Source organism: Lepus europaeus, chromosome 7 (genome assembly GCF_033115175.1).
Source record: "Lepus europaeus isolate LE1 chromosome 7, mLepTim1.pri, whole genome shotgun sequence".
Taxonomy (NCBI): domain Eukaryota; kingdom Metazoa; phylum Chordata; class Mammalia; order Lagomorpha; family Leporidae; genus Lepus; species Lepus europaeus.
The window spans coordinates 9,541,729-9,563,295 of NC_084833.1; the positions used below are offsets into that span (position 1 = coordinate 9,541,729).

Genomic DNA, 21,567 nt, shown 5'->3' on the forward strand with positions numbered 1-21,567 from the left:
CAATAGCCACAAAAACAATCAAATATCTTGGAACAAACTTAACAAAGAATGTCAGAGGTCCCTACGAAGAGAATTACAAAATCTTAAAGAAAGAAATAGAAGATGATACCAAAAAATGGAAAAATCTTCCATGCTCATGGATTGGAAGAATCAATATCATCAAAATGTCCATTCTCCCAAAAACAATATACAGATTCAATGCAATACCAATCAAAATACCGAAGACATTCTTCTCAGATCTGGAAAAAATGATGCTGAAATTCAAATGGAGACACAGGAGACCTCGAATAGCTAAAGCAATCTTGTATAACAAAAACAAAGCCGGAGGCATCACAATACCAGATTTCAGGACATACTACAGGGCAGTTGTTATCAAAACAGCATGGTACTGGTACAGAAACAGGTGGATAGACCAATGGAACAGAATAGAAACACCAGAAATCAATCCAAACATCTACAGGCAACTTCTATTTGATCAAGGAGCTAAAAACAATTCCTGGAATAAGGACAGTCTATTCAACAAATGGTGCTGGGACAACTGGATTTCCACATGCAGAATCATGAAGCAAGACCCCTACCTTTCACCTTACACAAAAATCCACTCAACATGGATTAAAGATCTAAATCTACGACCCGACACCATCAAATTATTACAGAACATTGGAGAAACCCTGTAAGATATTGGCACTGGCAAAGACTTCTTGGAAAAGACTCCAGAAGCACAGGCAATCAAAGCCAAAATTAACTATTGGGATTGCGTCAAGTTAAGAAGTTTCTGTACTGCAAAAGAAACAGTCAGGAAAGTGAAGAGGCAACCAACAGTATGGGAAAAATATTTGCAAACTATGCAACAGATAAAGGATTAATAACCAGAATCTACAAAGAGATCAAGAAACTCCACAATAACAAAAAAACAACCCACTTAAGAGAGGGGCCAAGGACCTCAATAGACATTTTTCAAAAGATGAAATCCAAATGGCCAACAGACACATGAAAAACTGTTCAGGATCACTAGCCATCAGGAAAAGGCAAATCAAAACCACAATGAGGTTTCACCTCACCCCGTTTAGAATGGCTCACATTCAGAAATCTACCAACAATAGATACTGGTGAGGATGTGGGGGAAAAGAGACACTAACCCACTGTTGGTGGGGATGCAAACTGGTAAAGCCACTATGGAAGTCAGTCTGGAGATTCCTCAGAAACCTGAATATAACCCTGCCATACAACCCAGCCATCCCACTCCTTGGAATTTACCCAAAGGAAATTAAATTAGCAAACAAAAAAGCAGTCTGCACCTTAATGTTTATTGCAGCTCCATTCACAATAGCTAAGACCTGGAATCAACATAAATTCCCATCAACAGTAGACTGGATATAGAAATTATGGGACATATACTCTATAGAATACTATACAGCAGTCAAAAACAATGAAATCCGGTCATTTGCAACAAAATGGAGGAATCTGGAAAACATTATGCTGAGTGAATTAAGCCAGTCCCAAAGGGATAAATATCATATGTTCTCCCTGATCAGTGACAACTAACCGAGCACTGAAAAGGAAACCTGTGGAAGTGAAATGGACACTATGAGAAACAGTGACTTGATCAGCCCTTGTCCTGAGTGTTGACGAACAAGTTAATACTTTATCTCTGTTAGTATTTTTTGTTCTACTTAATACTATTGGTTGAATTCCTTAATTAACACACAATTATTCTTAGTCGTTTCAGTTTAACTGAAAAGTGATCCCTGTTAAAAATAAGAGTGGGAATAAGAGAGGGAGGAGATGTACAATTTGGGACATGCTCAATCGGACTTGCCCCAAATGGTAGAGTTAGAAACGTGCCAGGGGATTCCAATTCAATCCCATCAAGGTGACATGTACCAATGCCATCTCACTAGTCAAAGTGATCAATTTCAGTTCACAATTGATCACACTGAAAGGTCTAAGAGTCAAAGAGTTCACATAAACAAGACTAGTGTCTGCTAATACTAACTGATAGAATAAAAAAGGGAGAGAATGATCCAACATGGGAAGTGGGATACACAGCAGACTCATAGAATGGCAGATGTCCTAAACAACACTCTGGCCTCAGAATCAGCCCCTAAGGCATTCGGATCTGGCTGAAGAGTCCATGAGAGTATTTTAAGCATGGAAAGCCAAGACACTCTGGCAAAAAAAAAGAAGACCTAAATGAAAGATCTCTGTGAGTGAGATCCCAGTGGAAAGAATGGGCCATCAAAGGAGGTAACTTTCTCTGAAGGGAGAAGAGAACTTCCACTTTGACAATGACATTGTTTAAATAAGAATGGAGTTGGTGAACTCGAAAGGCTTCCATAGCCTTGGCAACCCATGACAACAGCCTAGGGAGATTACTGATGCCATAAACAAGAGTGTCAAATTGTTAAGTCAACAACAGGAGTCACTGTGCACTTACTCCTCATGTAGGATCTCTGTCCTTAATGTGTTGTACAATGTGAAGTAATGATATAACTAGTACTTAAACAGTATTTTACACTTTGTGTTTCTGTGTGGGTACAAATTGTTGAAATCTTTACTTAATATATACTAAATTGATCTTCTGTATATAAAGTAATTGAAAATGAATCTTGATGTGAGTGGAATGGGAGAGGGAGCAGGAGATAGGAGGGTTGTGGGTGGGAGGGAAGTTATGGGAGGGAAAAAGCCACTGTAATCCAAATGCTGTAGTTTGGAAATTTATATTTATTAAATAATAGTTTAAAAAAGAAAATCTTTATTGTGATGTGTTTGAAAATTTATCCAGTAAACTGTTTATTATATTATATCAGACATAGCAATGTTAAAAATGTTTAATGGCATCTTATAGTTCTGAAACCTTGAGACAGTCTTGGTTATCCCAAGATTGTCAGAATACTTGACCCTAGCAATGGCAAGGGTGGGGCCAGGCTAAAGCTAGGAATCTGGAGATTCTTCTAGGTCTCCAATGTGGGGATAGGGTCCCAAGCGCTTGAGCCATTTCCTGCCACTTTCCCAGGCACAGTAACAGGGAGCTGGATCAGAAGTGGAGCAGCTAGGCCTCGAACTTTCACCAGTATAGGATGCTGGCATTGCAGGTGGAAACGTAGCCCACTACACCACAATGCTGGCTCTCCCACTAGCATTGCTTTTTCTTATTTGCATGCATTTCAAAAATACAACATTAGGAACATAGTAATTATTCCCACCTTACCTGTCCTCCTATCCACTCTCCCAGACCTCTTCCTCCTCACTCTCCTGTTCCCTGACTTGTTTTTTACCAAGGTCTATTTTCATTTAACTTTATATACAGATGATTAACTCTATTCTAGGTAAAGAGTTCAGTATTTTGTATGAAAAACTAAAAGAAAAATCAAAACAAAACAAAAAAAACCATTCCTCAACAGTTCAGACAAGGACTGTTCGAAGTTGTTGCAATGTTTTGGAAGAATTTGAATAAGATTGATTTCAGTTCTTTTTTCAATGGTTAGTAAACTTCACCATGAAGTCATACAATCCTCAACTTTTCTTTTTAGGGAGATTTTGTTTATTGATTCAATTATCAGGATTAGAGATCTATTCACACTTCCTGTGCTTTATGATTTTGTCATTGTAGTTAGTACACGCTTAGAAATTTATCTGCTTCTTCTAGATTACTCATTTCTGGCATGTAGTAATTCATGATAATTTCCTGTGACATTTTATTTACTTGCTATCAGTTTTAACATCTATTCTCTCATTTATGATTTCACTTGGGTTTGAATCATCTCTCTTTTTTATTAGTCTGTTTAAGAATTTGTCAGTTTTACTGATCATTTTTAAAAACTCTTAATTTTCTTGATTTTTTGTCTTTTTTCTATTTCATTTATTTCTACTTTAATCTTTGTTATAGCCTATTAATTTTTGGCTTAGTTTATTCATATGTCAATTCCCAGGATGTGCTTCATATAGACTGTTCCAGAATGTTCTCAATTATGATTGGGAATATTTTTCAAAGATTATTTATATTTTATTTATGTATTTATTTGGAAGTCAGAGTTATAGAGAGAGGGGGAGAGACAGAGAGAGCTCTTCCACTCTCTAATTCACTCCCCAGATGGCCCCATCACCCCGCACTGGGCCAGGCTGAAACGGGGAGCCAGGAGCCAGGAGCCAAACACTTGAGCCGCCTTCTGCTGCTTTTCCCAGGCCATTATCAAGTAGCTAGATTGGAAACAGAGCAGCCAGGACACAAACCAGCACCATAGGGAATGCCACCCCCTCAGGAAGTGGCTTTCCCCACTATGCCACAATGCTATCCCCTATTCTTATTTTTCTAGATCATAGATATAGATCTAAATTTAGTTCCTTTATTTGATTTCTTTCTTCTTCGGTAATATAGCCAGTTACAGATATGAACTTCCTTCTGAATACTGATTTTGCTGAATGCTGCAATACTGGTATTCTGTGTTTTCTTTCTTTTTTCTTTTTTTTCTTTTTTTTTTTTTTTTTTTTTGAAAAGGCAAAGTGGACAGTGAGAGAGAGAGACAGAGAGAAAGGTCTTCCTTTTTGCCATTGGTTCACCCTCCAATGGCTGCTGCTGCCTGCACACCACGCTGATCCGAAGGCAGGAGCCAGGTGCTTCTCCTGGTCTCCCATGCGGGTACAGGGCCCAAACACTTGGGCCATCCTCCACTGCACTCCCGGCCATAGCAGAGAGCTGGCCTGGAAGAGGGGCAACCAGGACAGAATCCGGCACCCCGACCGGAACTAGAACCTGGTGTGCTGGCGCCGCTAGGCGGAGGATTAACCTGTTGAGCCACGGCGCCAGCAGTATTCTGTGTTTTCATTACCACTTGTCTCTAGATATTTTCTGATTTTCTTTTTTCTTATACTTGGGCCTACTGTTTGTTTAAAAGTCTGCTAATTTCCTTTTATTTGTGAATTTTCCAGTTTCCCTTCTCTTTTTTTTTTTAATTTTATTTAATGAACATAAATTTCCAAAGTACAGCTTATGGATTACAATAGCTTCCCCCACCCCCCATAACTTCCCTCCCACCCACAACACTCCCCTCTCCCACCCCCTCTCCTCTTCCATTCACAACAAGATTAATTTTCAATCATCTTTATATACAGAAGATCAATTTAGCATATTTTAAGTAAAGATTTCAACAGTTTGCACCCACACAGAAACACAGAGTGTAAAATACTATTTGAGTACTAGTTATAGCATTAATTAAACACCTAAGAATAATTGTGTATTAATTACAGAGTTCAACCAATAGAACATAAAAAATACTAAAAGTATTTTAAAGTATTAAGTTCTTATTTTCTTGTTTTTTTGTTATATAGTTTTTTTTATTTAATAAATGTGAATTTACAAAGTGCAACTTTTGTATTGTTGTGGCTTCCCTCCCCCAACCTCCCTCCCTCCCGTAGCCCTCCCCTCTCCCTCTCCCTCCCCGCCCTTCATCGAGTTTCATTTTCAATTACCTTCATATACTGAAGATCAACTTAGTATATACTAAGCAAGGATTTCAACAGGCTGCACTCACACAACCGCACAAGGTATTGTTCGATTAGTAGTGTTTTTAAGTTTCATAGTAAAACACATTAAGGACAGAGAGCCTACGGGGGAGCATGTGCCCAGTGACTCCAGTTGTTGATTTAACAATTGGCACTCTTATTTATGACGTCAGCAATCACCCGAGACTCTTGCTATGAGCTGTCTAGGCTATGGAAGTCCCTTGAGTTCACCAACTCTGAACTTGTTTAGTCAAAGCCGTGTCACAGTGGAGGTTCCTTCCTCCCTTCAGAGAAAGGCGCCTCTCTCCTTGATGGCCTGTTCCTTCTGCTGGGGTCTTGTTCACCAGGGTCTTTCATTTAGATTGTTTTTTGCCACCATGTCATGGCTTTCCATGCCTGTGAGACTCTCATGGACCTTTTAGCCAGATCCGAATGTCCCAAGGGTTGATTCTGAGGCAGGAGTGCTGTTTTGGGCGTTTGCCATTCTATGAGTCTGCTGTGTGTCCTGCTTCCCCCGCAGGATCATTCTCTCCCTTTTAATTCTATCCTTCATTTTTTGCTTACACTGGTCTTTTTTTTTTTCATTTATTAAACTTTTATTTAATGAATACAAATTTCCAAAGTACAGCTTATGGGTTACAACGGCTTCCCCCCTCCCATAACTTCCCTCCCACCCACAACCCTCCCCTTTTCCGCTCCCTCTCCCCTTCCATTCACATCAAGATTCATTTTCAATTCTCTTTATATACAGAAGATCAGTTTAGTATATATTAGGTAAAGATTTCAACAGTTTGCCCCGATATAGCAACACAAAATGAAAAAAATACTGTTGGAGTACTAGTTATAGCATTAAATAACAGTGTACAGCACATTAAAGACAGAGATCCTACATAATATTTTTTTAAAAATTAATTAATTTTCTATGCCATTTCCAATTTAACACCAGGTTTGTTTGTTTTTTTTTTCATTTCTAATTCTCTTTATATACAGAAGATCCATTAAGTATATAATTAGTAAAGATCTCATCATTTTGTACCCACACAGAGACACAAAGTGTAAAAATATTGCTTCAGTACTAGTTATAGCATCACTGCACATTAGATAACACATTAAGGACAGATCCCACATGGGATGTAAGTACACAGTGACTCCTGTTGCTGACTTAACAATTTGACACTCCTGTTCACTGGTCTTATTTGTGAAATCTCTTCGACACATACCCTATCAGTTGTGTATTTTTTTTCTTTTTTTTTTCTTTTTTTTCACCTTTATTTAATGAATATAAATTTCCAGTGTACAGCTTATGGATTACAATGGCTTCCCCCTCCCATAACTTCCCTCCCACCCACAACCCTCCCCTTTCCCGCTTGCTCTCCCCTTCCATTCACATCAAGATTCATTTTCAATTCTCTTTATATACAAAAGATCAATTTAGTATAAAGATTTCAACAGTTTGCACCCACATAGACACACAAAGTGAAACATACTGTTTGAGTACTAGTTATAGCATCAAATCAAAATGTACAGCACATTAAGGACAGAGATCCCACATGAGGAGCAAGTGCACAGTGGCTCCTGTTGTTGACCCAACAAATTGACACTCTAGTTTATGGTGCCAGTAACCACCCTAGGCTGTCGTCATGAGTTGCCAAGAGCTAGGATTTCCATCAGCCTCTCCCACATGGGTAGCAGGGACCCAACTACTTGGGCGATCATCAACTGCCTCACAAGCTCATTAGAAGGAAGATGGAATGGATGGGTGGAGTAGCTGGGACTTGGCCCAGGCACTCCACCATGAGATGTGAACATCCCAAGCAGCAGCATAATTCACTGCGCCACAGCACCTGCTTCTCCATAATTACTGAAAGTGGAGTATTGAAGTCAACTACCACTAATGTATTGCTTTCTATTTCTCAGTTTGTCAATGCTTGTTTTATATATTTAAGTGCTCTGATGTTTGATGTAATCCATAGTTATTCTGTCTTCCTGGTGGGTTGATACTTTTACCATCTATAATGTACTTTGTCTCTTGTGACAGTTTTTAATTAAAATCCATTTCACCTGATATGCATATAACCATTCATGCTTCCTTTTGTTTCCCATCTGTATAGAATATTTTATAACCTCTGCTTTCAGCCTCTGTATGTCCTAAATCTAAAGTAAGCTTCCTAAAGAAAGCACACAGTTGAACCTTGTTTTTTAATCCATTGAGCAATTTTGATATTTTGAACAGGAAACTTAGTCCATTTGTATTTAAAGTAATTATTGGGGTGGGCATGTAGCCTAGTGGTTAAGACACTGGCTTAAATGCCCACATCCTAGATTGGAATACCTGGGTTCAATGCCCACTTATAGCTTCTGACTCATGTTTCCTGCTATTAGGAACCTTGAGAGGCAGTGTTAATGGCTCAAGTAATTGGGTTCTTGACACCCATGTGGGAGACCTGTGTTGAGTTCCTGGGTCTCAGCTTTGGCCCAATCCAGTCTTGGTCATTGTGGACATTTGTGGACTTCCACTCTTCCCCCTCCTCCACATCTGTCTCTCTACCTTCCAAATACATAAAATAAATAGATAAATAGAAATTTTAAACAGAATGTAAATATGTAATAATTATGATACAACGGTAGATTTAGGGTTGAAATAAGTCCTCTTACTTGAAACATTTGGGAACACATGCCCTCCAGTCCTTTGAAGGCTGTTGAAGTGACTATCAGGATCATATTCCAAAGCTACAAGGCTCACTTTCCAATCAATAAGTAGAATGGTAATTAAATGGTATCTCCAATTTGGTTTTCCATTCAAAGTCTTGAAACTCAAGATTCTTGTACTTACTTCATAAGACTAAGATTGAAGTTATAAAAAAATGAAAACAAATATAGGAAATTGTAAAAGTAAAAAAAAAAATAAAGGGTATCTCCATGTAGGAAACTTTGTTGTAAGTCTGGGAATGCATGCACTAAATGCTAGTGATGGCTGTAAGGACAAAATGAAGGCACACAGAAATGATACAGTGGCAATGCAAAGGGAAGAATTTGGTGAACTCTTAAATATTAAGAAACAAACAAGGGGCAGGTATTTGGTCTACGGGCTAGGATGTCAGTTAAGATGCCCTTATCTCATATCCATGGAGTGCCCAGGTTCAATTCCCAGCTCCAGCTTCTTGCCAAGTCAGATGCTAGGAAGCAACAGTTATGGCTCAAATGATTGGGTCCCGTGCCACTCAGCAAGGAGGTCTCAGTTGAGTTCCCAGCTCCCACCTCCCAGCTCCCAATTCCCAGCTCCTGCCATGAGAATGAACCAACATAGGCAATCTCTCTCTCTCTCTCTCTCTGTGTGTGTGTGTGTGTGTGTGTGGTGTTTGTCTTGCTCTATTTTGAATCAACTAATTATACTTAGGAGATGTGCTAGGCTGGCTAAGTATTGCCCCCAGATAATGCATCAATATCATAATCCCTGCAATTGGTGAATCTTATACATGGCCAAAAAATAGTCTTGCAAGTATGACCAAGTTAAAAATTTTAAGATGAAGAAGATTATTCTCAGTTACTCATAGTTACACGTTGTTTGCTAATTGCAATACCCTGTGTTTTATAATAAGGTGACAGAGATTTGACCTAGACAGAAAAGGAGAAGGAAATACATTACAGCCACATAGCCACAAGAACAACGGTCAGCAACCAGGAGCTAAAAGAAGCCCTGGACATGTGCCCCATTTGAACCTCCAAAGGAACTGTGACCCTGGTGACAGTGCTACTCATTTTGCACTCTGTCCTCTGTAACTGTGAGAGAATACATTGTTTAAAACCAGTAAGTTTGTGGTGGTTTATTCCAGCAGTCATAGTAAACTAATATGAGCATATGAAGTCTCAACGACTCTGCATCACATGTGACTTCCTGGGTGATGAGCCCATTAACCATGATGAAGCTCATGGAAGGTGGAGTAAGCTAGAAGTATTCAATTCCTATATCTTGCTTCTAAAATGACGGTGTAGTTCTTGAATGGAGTTGTGCAGTTGCCATCTGATTGCCTGTCTATGGAGTTCTTGGGAGAAGGTGTAGGAGAAAGCATTAGCCTAAAGTGTGGGTGAGTGATGTAGGTGCTAGTCAGTTTTCTAGATATGTAGAATGAAAAATAATGAGTTAACAATAAGGTATTATTTTCTATATGTAAAGAACTGTGAGAGAGAAGCTGATAGACTCAAAACACCAAGAAGAAATTTTGGAAGTATAATGTCTGGTATGATCAGTTTACTCTGTGAGTGTGTATGTTGAAATATTGCGCTGTACCCACAAAAATGCCCATCATTATGTGTGAATACAAAAGTTTTAAAAATAATAGTTTAACTTTTCAAAGTTAGTTGAAGGTAGAATCATGGAAATGCACCTTATATTGTGATAAATGGCAAGTCACTGATACTGGGTATGACCCACAGGATAGAGCAATGGGAACCATGTAGGTTGACTGTGGAGATGACAGGGACATAATGCTAATGTTACTGTGGAAAGTGAACTGTGTGACTATCAGTAAGGCTGAGGATGCTCCTCAATTCAAGACAAACCAGAGCATTTTGACAACTTTTTACTCCCTAAGCATCATTTTCACTCCATGCTTCATGAATTCAGAAATCTGTGAAGTAACACAGAATGATTCCTGACCTATGTCTCATTTTGTGATCCATGAATCCAAGCTACTATTAATTATAGAATGCTGGCTCTCTGGAATAGATTATTATCAACACCAAAATACCATGGCATTATTACAACCATCCTCAACTCAAGGCCCAAGACTATAAGACAAAAACAGGACAGGTGGATTGCAGCAAAAGTCATTTATTACAGCAAGACGTTGAAACCTTTACATATTCAGTGAAAATCAGGTTATTCTTAAAGGATGATTTCTGTTGCATCTATTTTATTACAATCCTCTAACATTTTTACCTGAAATAGAAAAAAAAAGAAGAGAAGGTGAGGCCAGTCATGCTATTCCTGGAAAGGATATGTTAGCACAATAAATATGTCACTGGAATTTTTCCAACCAAAAATACTTTGAAAGTACAGAAGGCAAGAACCTAGTGTGTGGGAAACCAGAACTGGTGCATGTTATGTAAGTGTCTTTTTCTACAGCAAGGCAAATAAACTCAGAAGGTATAGGTCAAGTCTCTTTGGAGGTGGGAGGATAAAGGATGAACCAAGCAGATGAGGAGTTCTTTCTTTTATACTTTAAGACTGTGGACTCTAATTTCCCTCCTTCCAATTGGGGACCATGATCAGAACATGCAAGGTATTTGGGAAGCATTACATTCAAGAAATTTCCAGACTCCCCTGAGTGAAAATTCTAAGCTAAGGTATTGTCTCCAGTTTTTCTGGGCATTTGAGGTTGAACCTCATAAAATAAATCAGGGGTTAGAGGGGCTGAGAGACCCCTTCCTAACATCTTATAAGGTGTTCTAGCTTCACATGGGCATGCAGGAAATGTTGCACTAGCCTCTGCTCATCAGCCATGATAAGGAATAGAATTGGAGGTAGGGAAGGGAAAATGGGCCATAAGGAGCTAGGAGTATTCTCCTGGCTGTGCAGGGGCAGGCAGGGAAATCCAGCCAGCCACTTTTGTACTTTAACAGACAGCATCAATTTCCTCCCTCTTATCTATCTCCTTGTTCAAAACTTCCAAAACGTCCCATGAGATTCCATAGTGACTGTGACCCACTGCATTAGTGGAACTTACCACCAGGCAAGCACTGGGGCATGGAGGCAGCCATGCTTAGTCCTTCAATATCCCTGCCTGGTTCCCCCATTGTCCTCCTTCTTGGAACACCATGGGGAATATGGAATCCAGGCAGGTGATCTGAGATGAAAGCACTTTCCCAGGACGCTATGCACCTGAATATAATTCAGCAGGTGTACTGGTAGCAACCACCCACCCAGTGAACTGGGTCCCCCAGTTAAGAGGTGAGCAGCCAGGCAGGTACCCTGCTGTATGTGCTGCCATACAACAGCAGGCAGATCTTATTTCAGGCTTTGAAATTGTCCAGAAATTTCTATCCATAGAAAAGAAAAAATTACCATTATGTTTTGGATACGGTCTTTGGTCTCCTGAGATAACTGATCAGTGCATCTCTTCACTGTCAACTTCGCAGCAACAGCCTCCTTAGAAGCACCAAATTTCGAAAGCAGTCTCAGGAAGTCGTCCGCAGGAGTCGTCATGTAACTACTCATTTCTTCAGCAAGGGCTGGACAGACAAATGACTTGGCTGGAACGAGGGAGTAAAAATATAACATTATAATAAAATAAAACTACGTTTTGTCTGCCAACTGACTGACATCTTCTCAGTCTTGGCTGTTGGGAAGAGTTGGGTAGTAAAAAAGCAAAAGTAATAGAGACAGTATTGATCAGGCATCAGGGAAGGGAGAGAAAATCTGGAAAAGAGCAAATGAGATGGTCAGGATCTTGGAATATGATATTTTGAAATTAAATTAAAGGAATAGGACTATGCTGTTCGATACAGATTGAACTAAAAAGCTCAACTTGAAAGAAATAATCAGTTTTCACACACATTAGAAGCTAATACAATAAAATGAGTTTGGCTTTTTTATTCTGCAGTGATGTCCAGAACCTTAGAGAGCGTAGGGGAAAGGTAACAGACTCATTCCTGAACCCACTGAGAATTGCTGGGAGACCTGGGGGAACCACTCTTCTACATTATCTCAAGATTGCAGCCATCCTGTACCCAGGAAGTGCCCTACCAGGCAGTTCCATGACACCTGGTCAAATAACATCAAACTGTGAGAAGAATTTAGACATAATAGGGTCAGAGATAGATAACACAGAGAAATAGAAGGAGTATCAAAAATAGAGAGGAAGGGACATGAGTGGCAAGATGGCGGAATAGAAAGGGAGCACACTGATAGTCCGGGAAGAGACAGTTTAATAAAAGTGGACATACTGCAGGGTCAAGGAAGAGTAGGGGAAGAAACAGCAGAGGAAACTCTTCTGGAACTAGTGATTCACAGTGGACCTGCGTGCAGAGCGTGGGAGCCCAAGTTTGGGACACCAGCAGCAGACTCAACACACCAGCGCTGGAACGCGAGGTGAGCCGAACCTCAATAGCCCGAGACACCAGCAGGCAAGCGGAAAGAGGAGGCTAGAGGGAACGAGGCTTGAAACTCCGTGGGGAAAAGTTCACCAGGCTAACTAGAAGAGAGAGAGGAAAAAAAAGCGATCGATACGGACACGAGTTTCTCTCTCTCCGCTCACCTCTCAAAGGCAAGTAAGACAAAGAACAGGCGCCATTTTGGACATACGTCATAAGCAGGGCGACCTTAGGTCTGCACCAGCCCTGAGCCTAGCAGAAAAACCTGACTCTGGGGGGAGGGGTGAAATAACAGGAGATTAGCATCTAACTTGGCAACCCAGTGGGAGACTACAGGAGAATTGGAGCCCACACCGAGGGCAGCAGAGATTCCCTGTGTGGTCCTTGGGAAAGAGCTTCCGATCTCTGGCTCCTGTGGGTATATCATTCGCCTGCTAACTACCTCCAATTCCACTCAGCTGTGCAGAATTACTTCCCTTTTGAATCAAAAAAAAAAAAAGAATGAAATAAAGAGAGATTTACCATGCCTAACCTGGGAGTGTCACCTTTGGCACACCCTCAACCATGAGGAACCAAACAGAGCTCTCAGGCCACACTCATCTCAAGCCTCTAAGGCTCCACCAAAAGCAGACAGTCCACTTAATATAGAGCCATAGTGTAACAAGAGAAAACACCACAGTGAAGAAACCAAATATCTCCAACATGCCAAACAACAAACGCAAAAACCAAGGTAACAAGAACAAGGAAGACACTATGACACCCCCAAATGAAAAAGACACCCCAATTCAAGATTATGAAGATGATGAGATAGAAGAAATGCAAGAAGCAGATCTCAAAAAAATTGATAAGAACATTAAGAAGTTCTTAAAAACAAATTCTTGAACTACAGAAATCCTTAATGGACAAGATAGAAAATCTCTCTCGTGAAAATGAAATATTAAGGAGGAATCAAAATGAAATGAAACAACTAGTAGAACAAGAAACTGTGATAGAGACAAGAAATCATAATAAAATGAAGAATTCAATAGATCAAATGACAAACACATTAGAGAGCCTTAAAAACAGAATGGGTGAAGCAGAAGAGAGAATATCAGACTTAGAAGACAGAGAACAGGAAAGGAAACAGGCAAACCAAAGAAAAGAAGAGGAAATTAGAAATCTAAAAAATATTGTCAGGAATCTACAGGATACTATTTAAAAACCCAACATTCGGGTTCTAGGAATTCCTGAAGGCATGGAGAGGGAGAAAGGATTAGAAAGCCTTTTTAGTGAGATACTATCAGAAAATTTCCCAGGTTTGGAGAAGGACAGAGGCATCTTAGTACAGGAAGCTTATAGAACCCCTAATAAACATGACCAAAAGAGATCCTCACCACGACTGTTGTGATCAAACTCACCACAGTGAAACATAAAGAAAAGATCCTAAAATGTGCAAGAGAGAAACGTCAGATTACTCTCAGAGGATCTCCAATTAGACTCACAGCTGACTTCTCATCAGAAACCCTACAAGCTAGAAGGGAATGGCGAGACTTAGCCCAGGTACTAAGAGAGAAAAACTGCCAGCCCAGAATATTATATCCTGCAAAGCTCTCATTTGTGAATCAAAGTGAAATAAAGACCTTTCATAGCAAACAGAAATTGAAAGAATTTGTTGCCCCTCGTCCTTCCCTGCAAAAGATGCTTAAAGATGTGTTACACACAGAAACACAGAAACATGGTCACCAATATGAAAGAAGGTAAAGGAAGGAAACCTCACAGCAAAAGATCACAGGAATCTCAATTTCTCTTTGACATAGAATTAAACTCTGATGCTCTGTTAAAGCAATGTGTTAAAGTAATCTATTATGTTCTCTTGATGTCTGTTAAATTCTAATTGTTCAAAAAGAGCTGAATTTTTATTAAGAGCTATGGGTTATTTAAATATGTGCTTATTTTCAAAGATTTGAATAATCACCTTGTACCAATGATCACATTTGGTCTATGTTATGTCATGATTTTGAGGAATCTTATTTCAACCAGATATTTTGGATTTTGAGCCTTCTTGGCATTCTTGACAGGCATTCAAAAAATCAAAGTTTCTAACAATCTGGACTCCAAAGTTTCCAGTAAATCTTGGACTTTGGTTTTTCCAGTTTGGGCCCAACTGAAAAAATCGAAGGACCTATGTCTCTCATCTTATAGAGATACCAACTAATCAGCCTATTTGGATTATATTAGAAGTACTGTCAAGATGTGACGTGGTACTAAATTTTAAGTTTCTATAATGGAAAATGCTATTAATACAAATGTTTGCGAATTAAAAAGTCTAATGATCTTGTGTTACTAGACATGATAGTTATCTTAATGAGAAAGCCCCAGAGGCCTAAAGGGTTAAATACTTTGTAAAATCCTACAGGTGCTTTCAAAAATACTGTGAAGTAAGCAAGTGCCTCTTGTTGGTTGATGAGTTTATACTTTTAAACATGGCAACTTAAAGTCTTTTGTCATCCACAGTTATATATGATTTGCTGCTCATAAAACTAAAGCCTTGTTGTTTCTGTGTTTAGCTGTCCTCCTATAGGTTCCTATGGACTTTTTCCAGCCACTTCTATTCTATTCAGTACTTTGGAAAGGCTCTTTAAACAGATGAAGCCAATAATGTATTAATAGTACCAACTGAGAGAAAGTATGGTTAACTGAGGTTACTAAAAACAAAAAACAATTCAAATTAATTGCAATCTACAAAAAGAGTTAAAGATTTTAAAAGCTATTATTAAAATTGCTATATTGGTCTATTATGCTATGTTATATGTGTGTACATATTGTATGTCCACATGGGAAAATTTTATTAAGAATTTTATTTTAATCGGCTTATAGATAAGATTGTCCATAAATTTAAGCTGCTAAAATTAATCAAAGATACATATTAATTCGTGTGACCTGAATCTCTGCATCATATGTTTTATACTTCTTGGTAGAAAGAAAGTAAAAACATTTTGTGCTTAAGTTTACTGGTTAAACAAACTACACCATGTTAGATATTTAAGAGGTGTTTTCAAATACATGATTCTTAAAATTTATAGAAGGCATTGGACCTTTTGGTAAATGTTTTCTTAAGTTGTTATCTAATGGTTGAAACGGTTTGCTAAGTATTCATGTGATATTGCTATTGTCAACAAGCGATCTAGGACTTGCTCCCTCATTTCTCTACTCTAAGCCCAACTTGTTCTTTCATTTCTCTATTCTCTTCAAGGTAGGAAACTAATTCTATTATGAAGGAATCTGTAGGACACACAGTTTAATCTTTAGACCTTATAAAAGAGATGGCTAACATTTTTCTGTAATAACATAGCCAAAATAAGAGCTTAAATTATAATCTCATAGTTAGATTTACTTCGCCATCAGTGAAGTAAACGGTAAGTAGAAAAAAACCTCCCTTTCAGACAAAAGGGAAAGAAAGTTTTAAAGTGAGAATATAATTTTCCTCATGGGCATTGTCTACCTTAGAAAAACTACTACAGAACATGCCTGTGACTATAGACTTGTAGTTCAGGCCACCGAAGATTAGAGATGGGACTTGGGCACTCCCTTGACTTGCATCCTCTGGTCTGCTTTAACACAAACCAGGAGGAAAAGAAAGCTCGGCATCAGAAGCAATGGGTGGCAGGCCTATTAATGGCTGATCTGTACAGTGATCTGTCCTCAAGGAAACCCAACAGGCCAGTCCACTGCAGTGGCTTTCAATGTGGTAAGCCTGGGCTTCAGCAGAAGTCAGCTTGTGAAGAGCCCTGGCAGCTCTGCCAAGAGTTGGATCACTGGAAATGGACCTGCCCTGGAGTCGAAGGATGCCCAGGTCAGAGCCACAGATCTTATTGGCTCTAAGCTGAAAAGCCCTTCACTCAGCCCAACTTCCAAAGTGACCACTGCAGCTGAGGGGATGGCCAAGCAGGGTCAGCAACATTGCAGGCAGAACTGTAAATTTCTTGTTAGCGATGCCCCCTGCCTTTACCTGGCCAGCTCTCCTCCCAGGCCAGCTAAGTAATGAAAGTCAACAGAGTGCCTTCCCCTAGGAGGTTCACACCTCCCTTAGGATGTACCCCATGTGAAGAGATAGATAGGTCTGGGCCTCTTAACTTACAAGGCCTAAAGCCCAACAGATTATTATCAAGCTCCTTCTATCAGGTTCTATTTGCCTCTCAATCAGAAAACTTAATTGTAGCTTAGACAGCACCTTTCTTAGCTCCTCTAATAATGACTCTGTCCTTTGTTCTAGACCCTGTCTAGTGCACTTGGGCCTCATTCCTTTGTAATCATAACCTCTACTCTACCTCCAATGACTCTACTCCCAACCTGTGTGTACTGATGGGAAGAGCCCCACTTAATGCTGTATAATTGTTCAGACCTGGTAAATGCCACTCTTAGGATCATTGGTTACTATCCTCACTCTGTCTTTTATGACCTTGTCTAAATATGATCAGAGTTGGCAAACTTGGAAGGCTTCCATAGCCTTGGCAACTCATGACGAGAGCCTAGGGTGGTTACTGGCGCCATAAACTAGAGTGTCAATTTGTTGGGTCAACAACAGGAGTCACTGTGCACTTGCTCCTCATGTGGGATCTCTGTCCTTAATGTGCTGTACATTGTGATTTAATGCTATAACTAGTACTCAAACAGTATATTTCACTTTGTGTTTCTATGTGGGTGCAAACTATTGAAATCTTTACTTAATATATACTAAATTGATCTTCTGTATATAAAGAGAATTGAAAATGAATCTTGATGTGAATGGAAGGGGAGAGGGAGTGGGAGAGGGGAGGGTTGCGGGTGGGAGGGAAGTTATGGGAGGGTGAAGCCATTGTAATCCATAAGCTGTACATTGGAAATTTGTATGCATTAAATAAAAGTTAAAAAAATAGAGAGGAAGGAAAAAGACTCGGAGAAAGCTGGACCAATATTGAAGGGATGAAGACATGCAAAGAATTTTTGATAGGATGACTAGAATTAATTCTTTATAAAAGAAAAAAAGCAGAAGTCTTAGCAATAATGATTCTACTATGTCTACCACCACTACTGGAAAAACAGGAAAGTGAGTAACACTGTAGATATATTGAATATTGTCTATTCACATAGACCTTCTCAAATTTGTTATTCAGAGATTTCTAGAACGCTGGCTCTTCTTGAACTGAGAGATCTCCAACCAACCTTCCAGATGCAGTATTTTATAAGTCAAGTCTGAATTCATGAGTCAAGAAGCTGTAGACTCAATTGACACCTGCCTCTTTGAAGAACATTTGAAACTAAAAATACTGGCTTCCTATCTATGGCTAGCCTCTTCACATATCACTCCATTCTTGTAGCTACTCACTGTGGCAACTCTAAAAACCAGTGATAGACCAGCGCCGCGGCTCAATAGGCTAATTCTCCACCTGCAGTGCCAGCACACTGGGTTCTAGTCCCGGTTGGGGTGCCGGATTCTATCCCGGTTGTTCCTCTTCCAGTCCAGCTCTCTGCTGTGACCCGGGAGTGCAGTGGAGGATGGCCCAAGTCCTTGGGCCCTGCACCCACATGGGAGACCAGGAGAAGCACCTGGCTCCTGCCTTCAGATCAGCACGGTGCACCAGCAGCAGCGGCCATTGGAGGGTGAACCAACGGCAAAGGAAGACCTTTCTCTCTCTCTCTCTCTCTCTCTCTCTCTCTCTCACTGTCCACTCTGCCTGTCAAAAAAAAAAAATAAAGAAAAAACAGTGATAAGAGGAGACTCATAAAGATTAAGCATTTAGCCCAAAGTCAAAGAGCTGGTATGCAGTAGAGCTCACATTTGCACTCAAGCTCCCTGTTACATTTAGCTGTATCAGAAACAAAAATTGGCCACCGCCGTGGCTCAATAGGCTAATCCTCCACCTGTGGCACCAGCACACCAGGTTCTAGTCCCGGTCGGGGTGCCAGATTCTGTCCCGGTTGCTCCTCTTCCAGGCCAGCTCTCTGCTATGGCCCGGGAGTTCAGTGGAGGATGGCCCAAGTGCTTGGGCCCTGCACCCCATGGGAGACCAGGAGAAGCACCTGGCTCCTGCCTTCAGATCAGTGCGGTGCACCAGCAGCAGCGCACCTGCCACGGCGGCCATTGGAGGGTGAACCAATGGCAAAAAGGAAGACCTTTCTCTCTGTCTCTCTCTCTCTCTCACTGTCCACTCTGCCTGTTAAAAAAGAAAAAAAAAGAAACAAAAATTATAATCAAGGAATGGTGCTCCAGGCAAAACTCCTGAAATTTGCCTCCAATAGTTCTCTCAAAGACCCTAAGTATGAGGAAATTGATAAAATGAACCTGGGCTTTTGGGGTGGCTAGTTCAACAAGTTGAAGTAAGAATTTGGAATTTTGGTCTGTTCTAGAACTCAACTCTAAACCAAATAGGTTGTCAGGCATTCAGAGAAGGGTACTTACCAGAGGCTGGTGCTAGACTTCTCACAAATGATACTTACCCTCACAACAGCAAAAGGCCAGAGTGACCAGCAGGAGAATTGTGGACAGCCTCATTTTGCTTTTAGCGCCCAGTTTTAGCAAACTACAAGAGATGGAACTCCAGTGCAGGATTCTGTGACGCCTGCAGAGCCCAGGGCTATTTGTACCCAGTGAGCTTTGCTGGTCCTGCCCACAGAGCACACAGCAGCTCACAAGGCCTGGCTTCCAGCCCTCCCTTCTCAGGTTTGACTGATGTCATCCATCAATGTCAAAATCCACAACTCCCTGCATCTACACAGAAGAGCAGCCCTGCAGGAACTCAGCTCTGTCCTCCAGGTGAACATCAGGATGCCTCTAAAAAATGACTCGTTGAGTCTCATTTTGTTTCTGAATTTCTGATGATTATTTTTATTCTTTATATCACTGCAGAGGCACAGTGTATTGTGACATCCAGAGGAATGAATATGGTGCACGTGAAACTAGGAAGATGTGCTTTAGTTATGGCATAGCAGATGCATAAGAACATTCAGTGTTGACCCCTCTGCCTTTCTGACAGCAGTACACATGCGTTTGGGTTGTGCACTGATCAGTTTTGTTTGTTTGTTTGTTTGGTTTTTTTGACAGGCAGAGTTAGACAGTGAGGAGAGAGAGAGCAAGAGAGAGAGAGAGGTCTTCCTTCTGTTGGTTCACCCCCGAAATGACCACTATGGCCGGCACGCTGCACCAATCCAAAGCCAGGAGCCAGGTGCTTCTCCTGGTCTCCCATGCGGGTGCAGGGCCCAAGGACTTGGGTCATCCTCCACTGCACTCCCGGGCCACAACAGAGAGCTGGACTGGAAGAGGAGCAACCGGGACAGAATCTGGCGCGCCAACCGGGACTAGAACCCGGGGTGCCGGCGCCACAGGTAGAGGATTAGCCAAGTGAGCCGCGGCACCAGCCGCACTGATCAGTTTTGAACAAGACCTATCCTCTCCTCTGCCTCATTCATCACCCCGTCGTGAATACATGGGTACCTTAAAACATTGCTGAATAGATCTCACCTTTAGAGAATTTCTTTGGAAAAAAAATAACTTTGTACCTGTTCTCTACTAGCCTTACTCCATAGTCTGAGTCTCATTGTGGATGGAGTTGTCAACATACCCTAGTTCAAATATTCTGTCCACTAACAGCAATCTTCCTATAGCAATAGCCACAAACATAGCATAGGGCTGGTGTGATGACTAAACAACCCTGCTGTTCCCCAAGAATTGTGTGGGGTATCAGGAGCCAGGTGAGCATCAGAGGTGGTGAGAGCCCATTTGTTTGTAGGTTCCACAAAGGGAAATGATGAGAATGAAGAGACATGTGAGCTCAAGTCTTCCACCTCAAATCCAGCCTTGTTTCTTGGGTCAGTCTCATCCTTTGAACAACAAAGTTGCCCCATGCCAGAGCACCACACGCTCCACCTGCCATTCCACTATTGATCTACCATGTTCTGTGAGAGAAAGAAGAGTTTTATGCCATCAGAAATTACCTGTATACATGGAAATATATTAGACAGAAGACACAACCCTGGGTAGAATCTACCAATCTTGGCTTGGCAATCTTGGGATCTTTTAGAAAAGAAAAGAAACCCTCCAACCTCCCTTGTGTGAAGATTTTTATTCAGCAGGTGTGGAATGGGGCCCAGACACCTGTGTTGTTTACAACTCACCTGGTGCTTGTGTTGGGCAGCAAAGCTGAGCACCACACAAAAAATCTTTTATTAATGAAGAGACCTTCTGAGCTGTGTTGTCAGTGACAACTTGGCAGTATATAATTGAGCTACAGTGGATCTCACTTCTGTCAAGCCTAGTAGGCATCCCTGGGGCCCACTCTGCCTCCACCACGAAGGAGTAAGAGGTACGGGGGAAGCCCACAACTACCTAGGTTCATATCCATGTTTATGGGTTCTTGTAAGAAGAAAGCTGTTTATAGATCCCAGTTTTCTCTTCTAATGATAGTGCCTGTTTTATAAGATTGCTAGATGATTAAGTATGTGTGTATGACTAAGTGTGTGTACATAAAATTTATCCAAGTCTGACACATGCTAAACTTTCAATAAGTATAATTAATATCATCTAGTCTTCTTTGTCACACATGTCAAAACTAAGAAATCACTGGTTTTCAGAACTATAAGGAGTCCTCCCTATAAAATAAATGGAGGAGGAAATTCAGTTCATAAACTCTGAGTTTTCAGGCAGACCCACGGACAAGGATATAAATAGTTAGACTTCCCTACAGCCAAGTGAGCTGTAAGGAATTCACTGTATCTGCGTAACAGAGTTCCCACCAGGGAGCATGGGTGTCTCTCACAGGATCATTTCATCATGTTTATTATTCCTATAGCTCTTCAGATCTGCTTAGGTTTGTTTTCTACATTTACATACAACATACCTTTTATTACTGCACTACACTTTGCCTATCCAGCTGAACATCTATCTGTGGGATATCAGCTCCTGACCCCAATAACTTGGTTAATAGTGAATGCCCCCACTTCTATGTTCTACTGGTGCCA

The 21,567-nt window shown here is 40.6% G+C and overlaps 1 protein-coding gene across 1 annotated transcript; it reads right to left on the reverse strand.

The window, feature by feature from the left end:
• Positions 1 to 10,387: 10,387 nt before the first annotated feature.
• LOC133763510 (secretoglobin family 1D member 2-like) lies at positions 10,388 to 19,105 on the reverse strand. Its single transcript, XM_062197235.1, has 3 exons — positions 19,051 to 19,105; positions 11,567 to 11,754; positions 10,388 to 10,441 (listed from the first exon to the last, which is right to left on the reverse strand). The coding sequence occupies exons 1-3, from the start codon at positions 19,103 to 19,105 to the stop codon at positions 10,388 to 10,390; spliced, it is 297 nt and encodes a 98-aa protein (XP_062053219.1).
• Between the last annotated feature and the right edge of the window lie 2,462 nt (positions 19,106 to 21,567).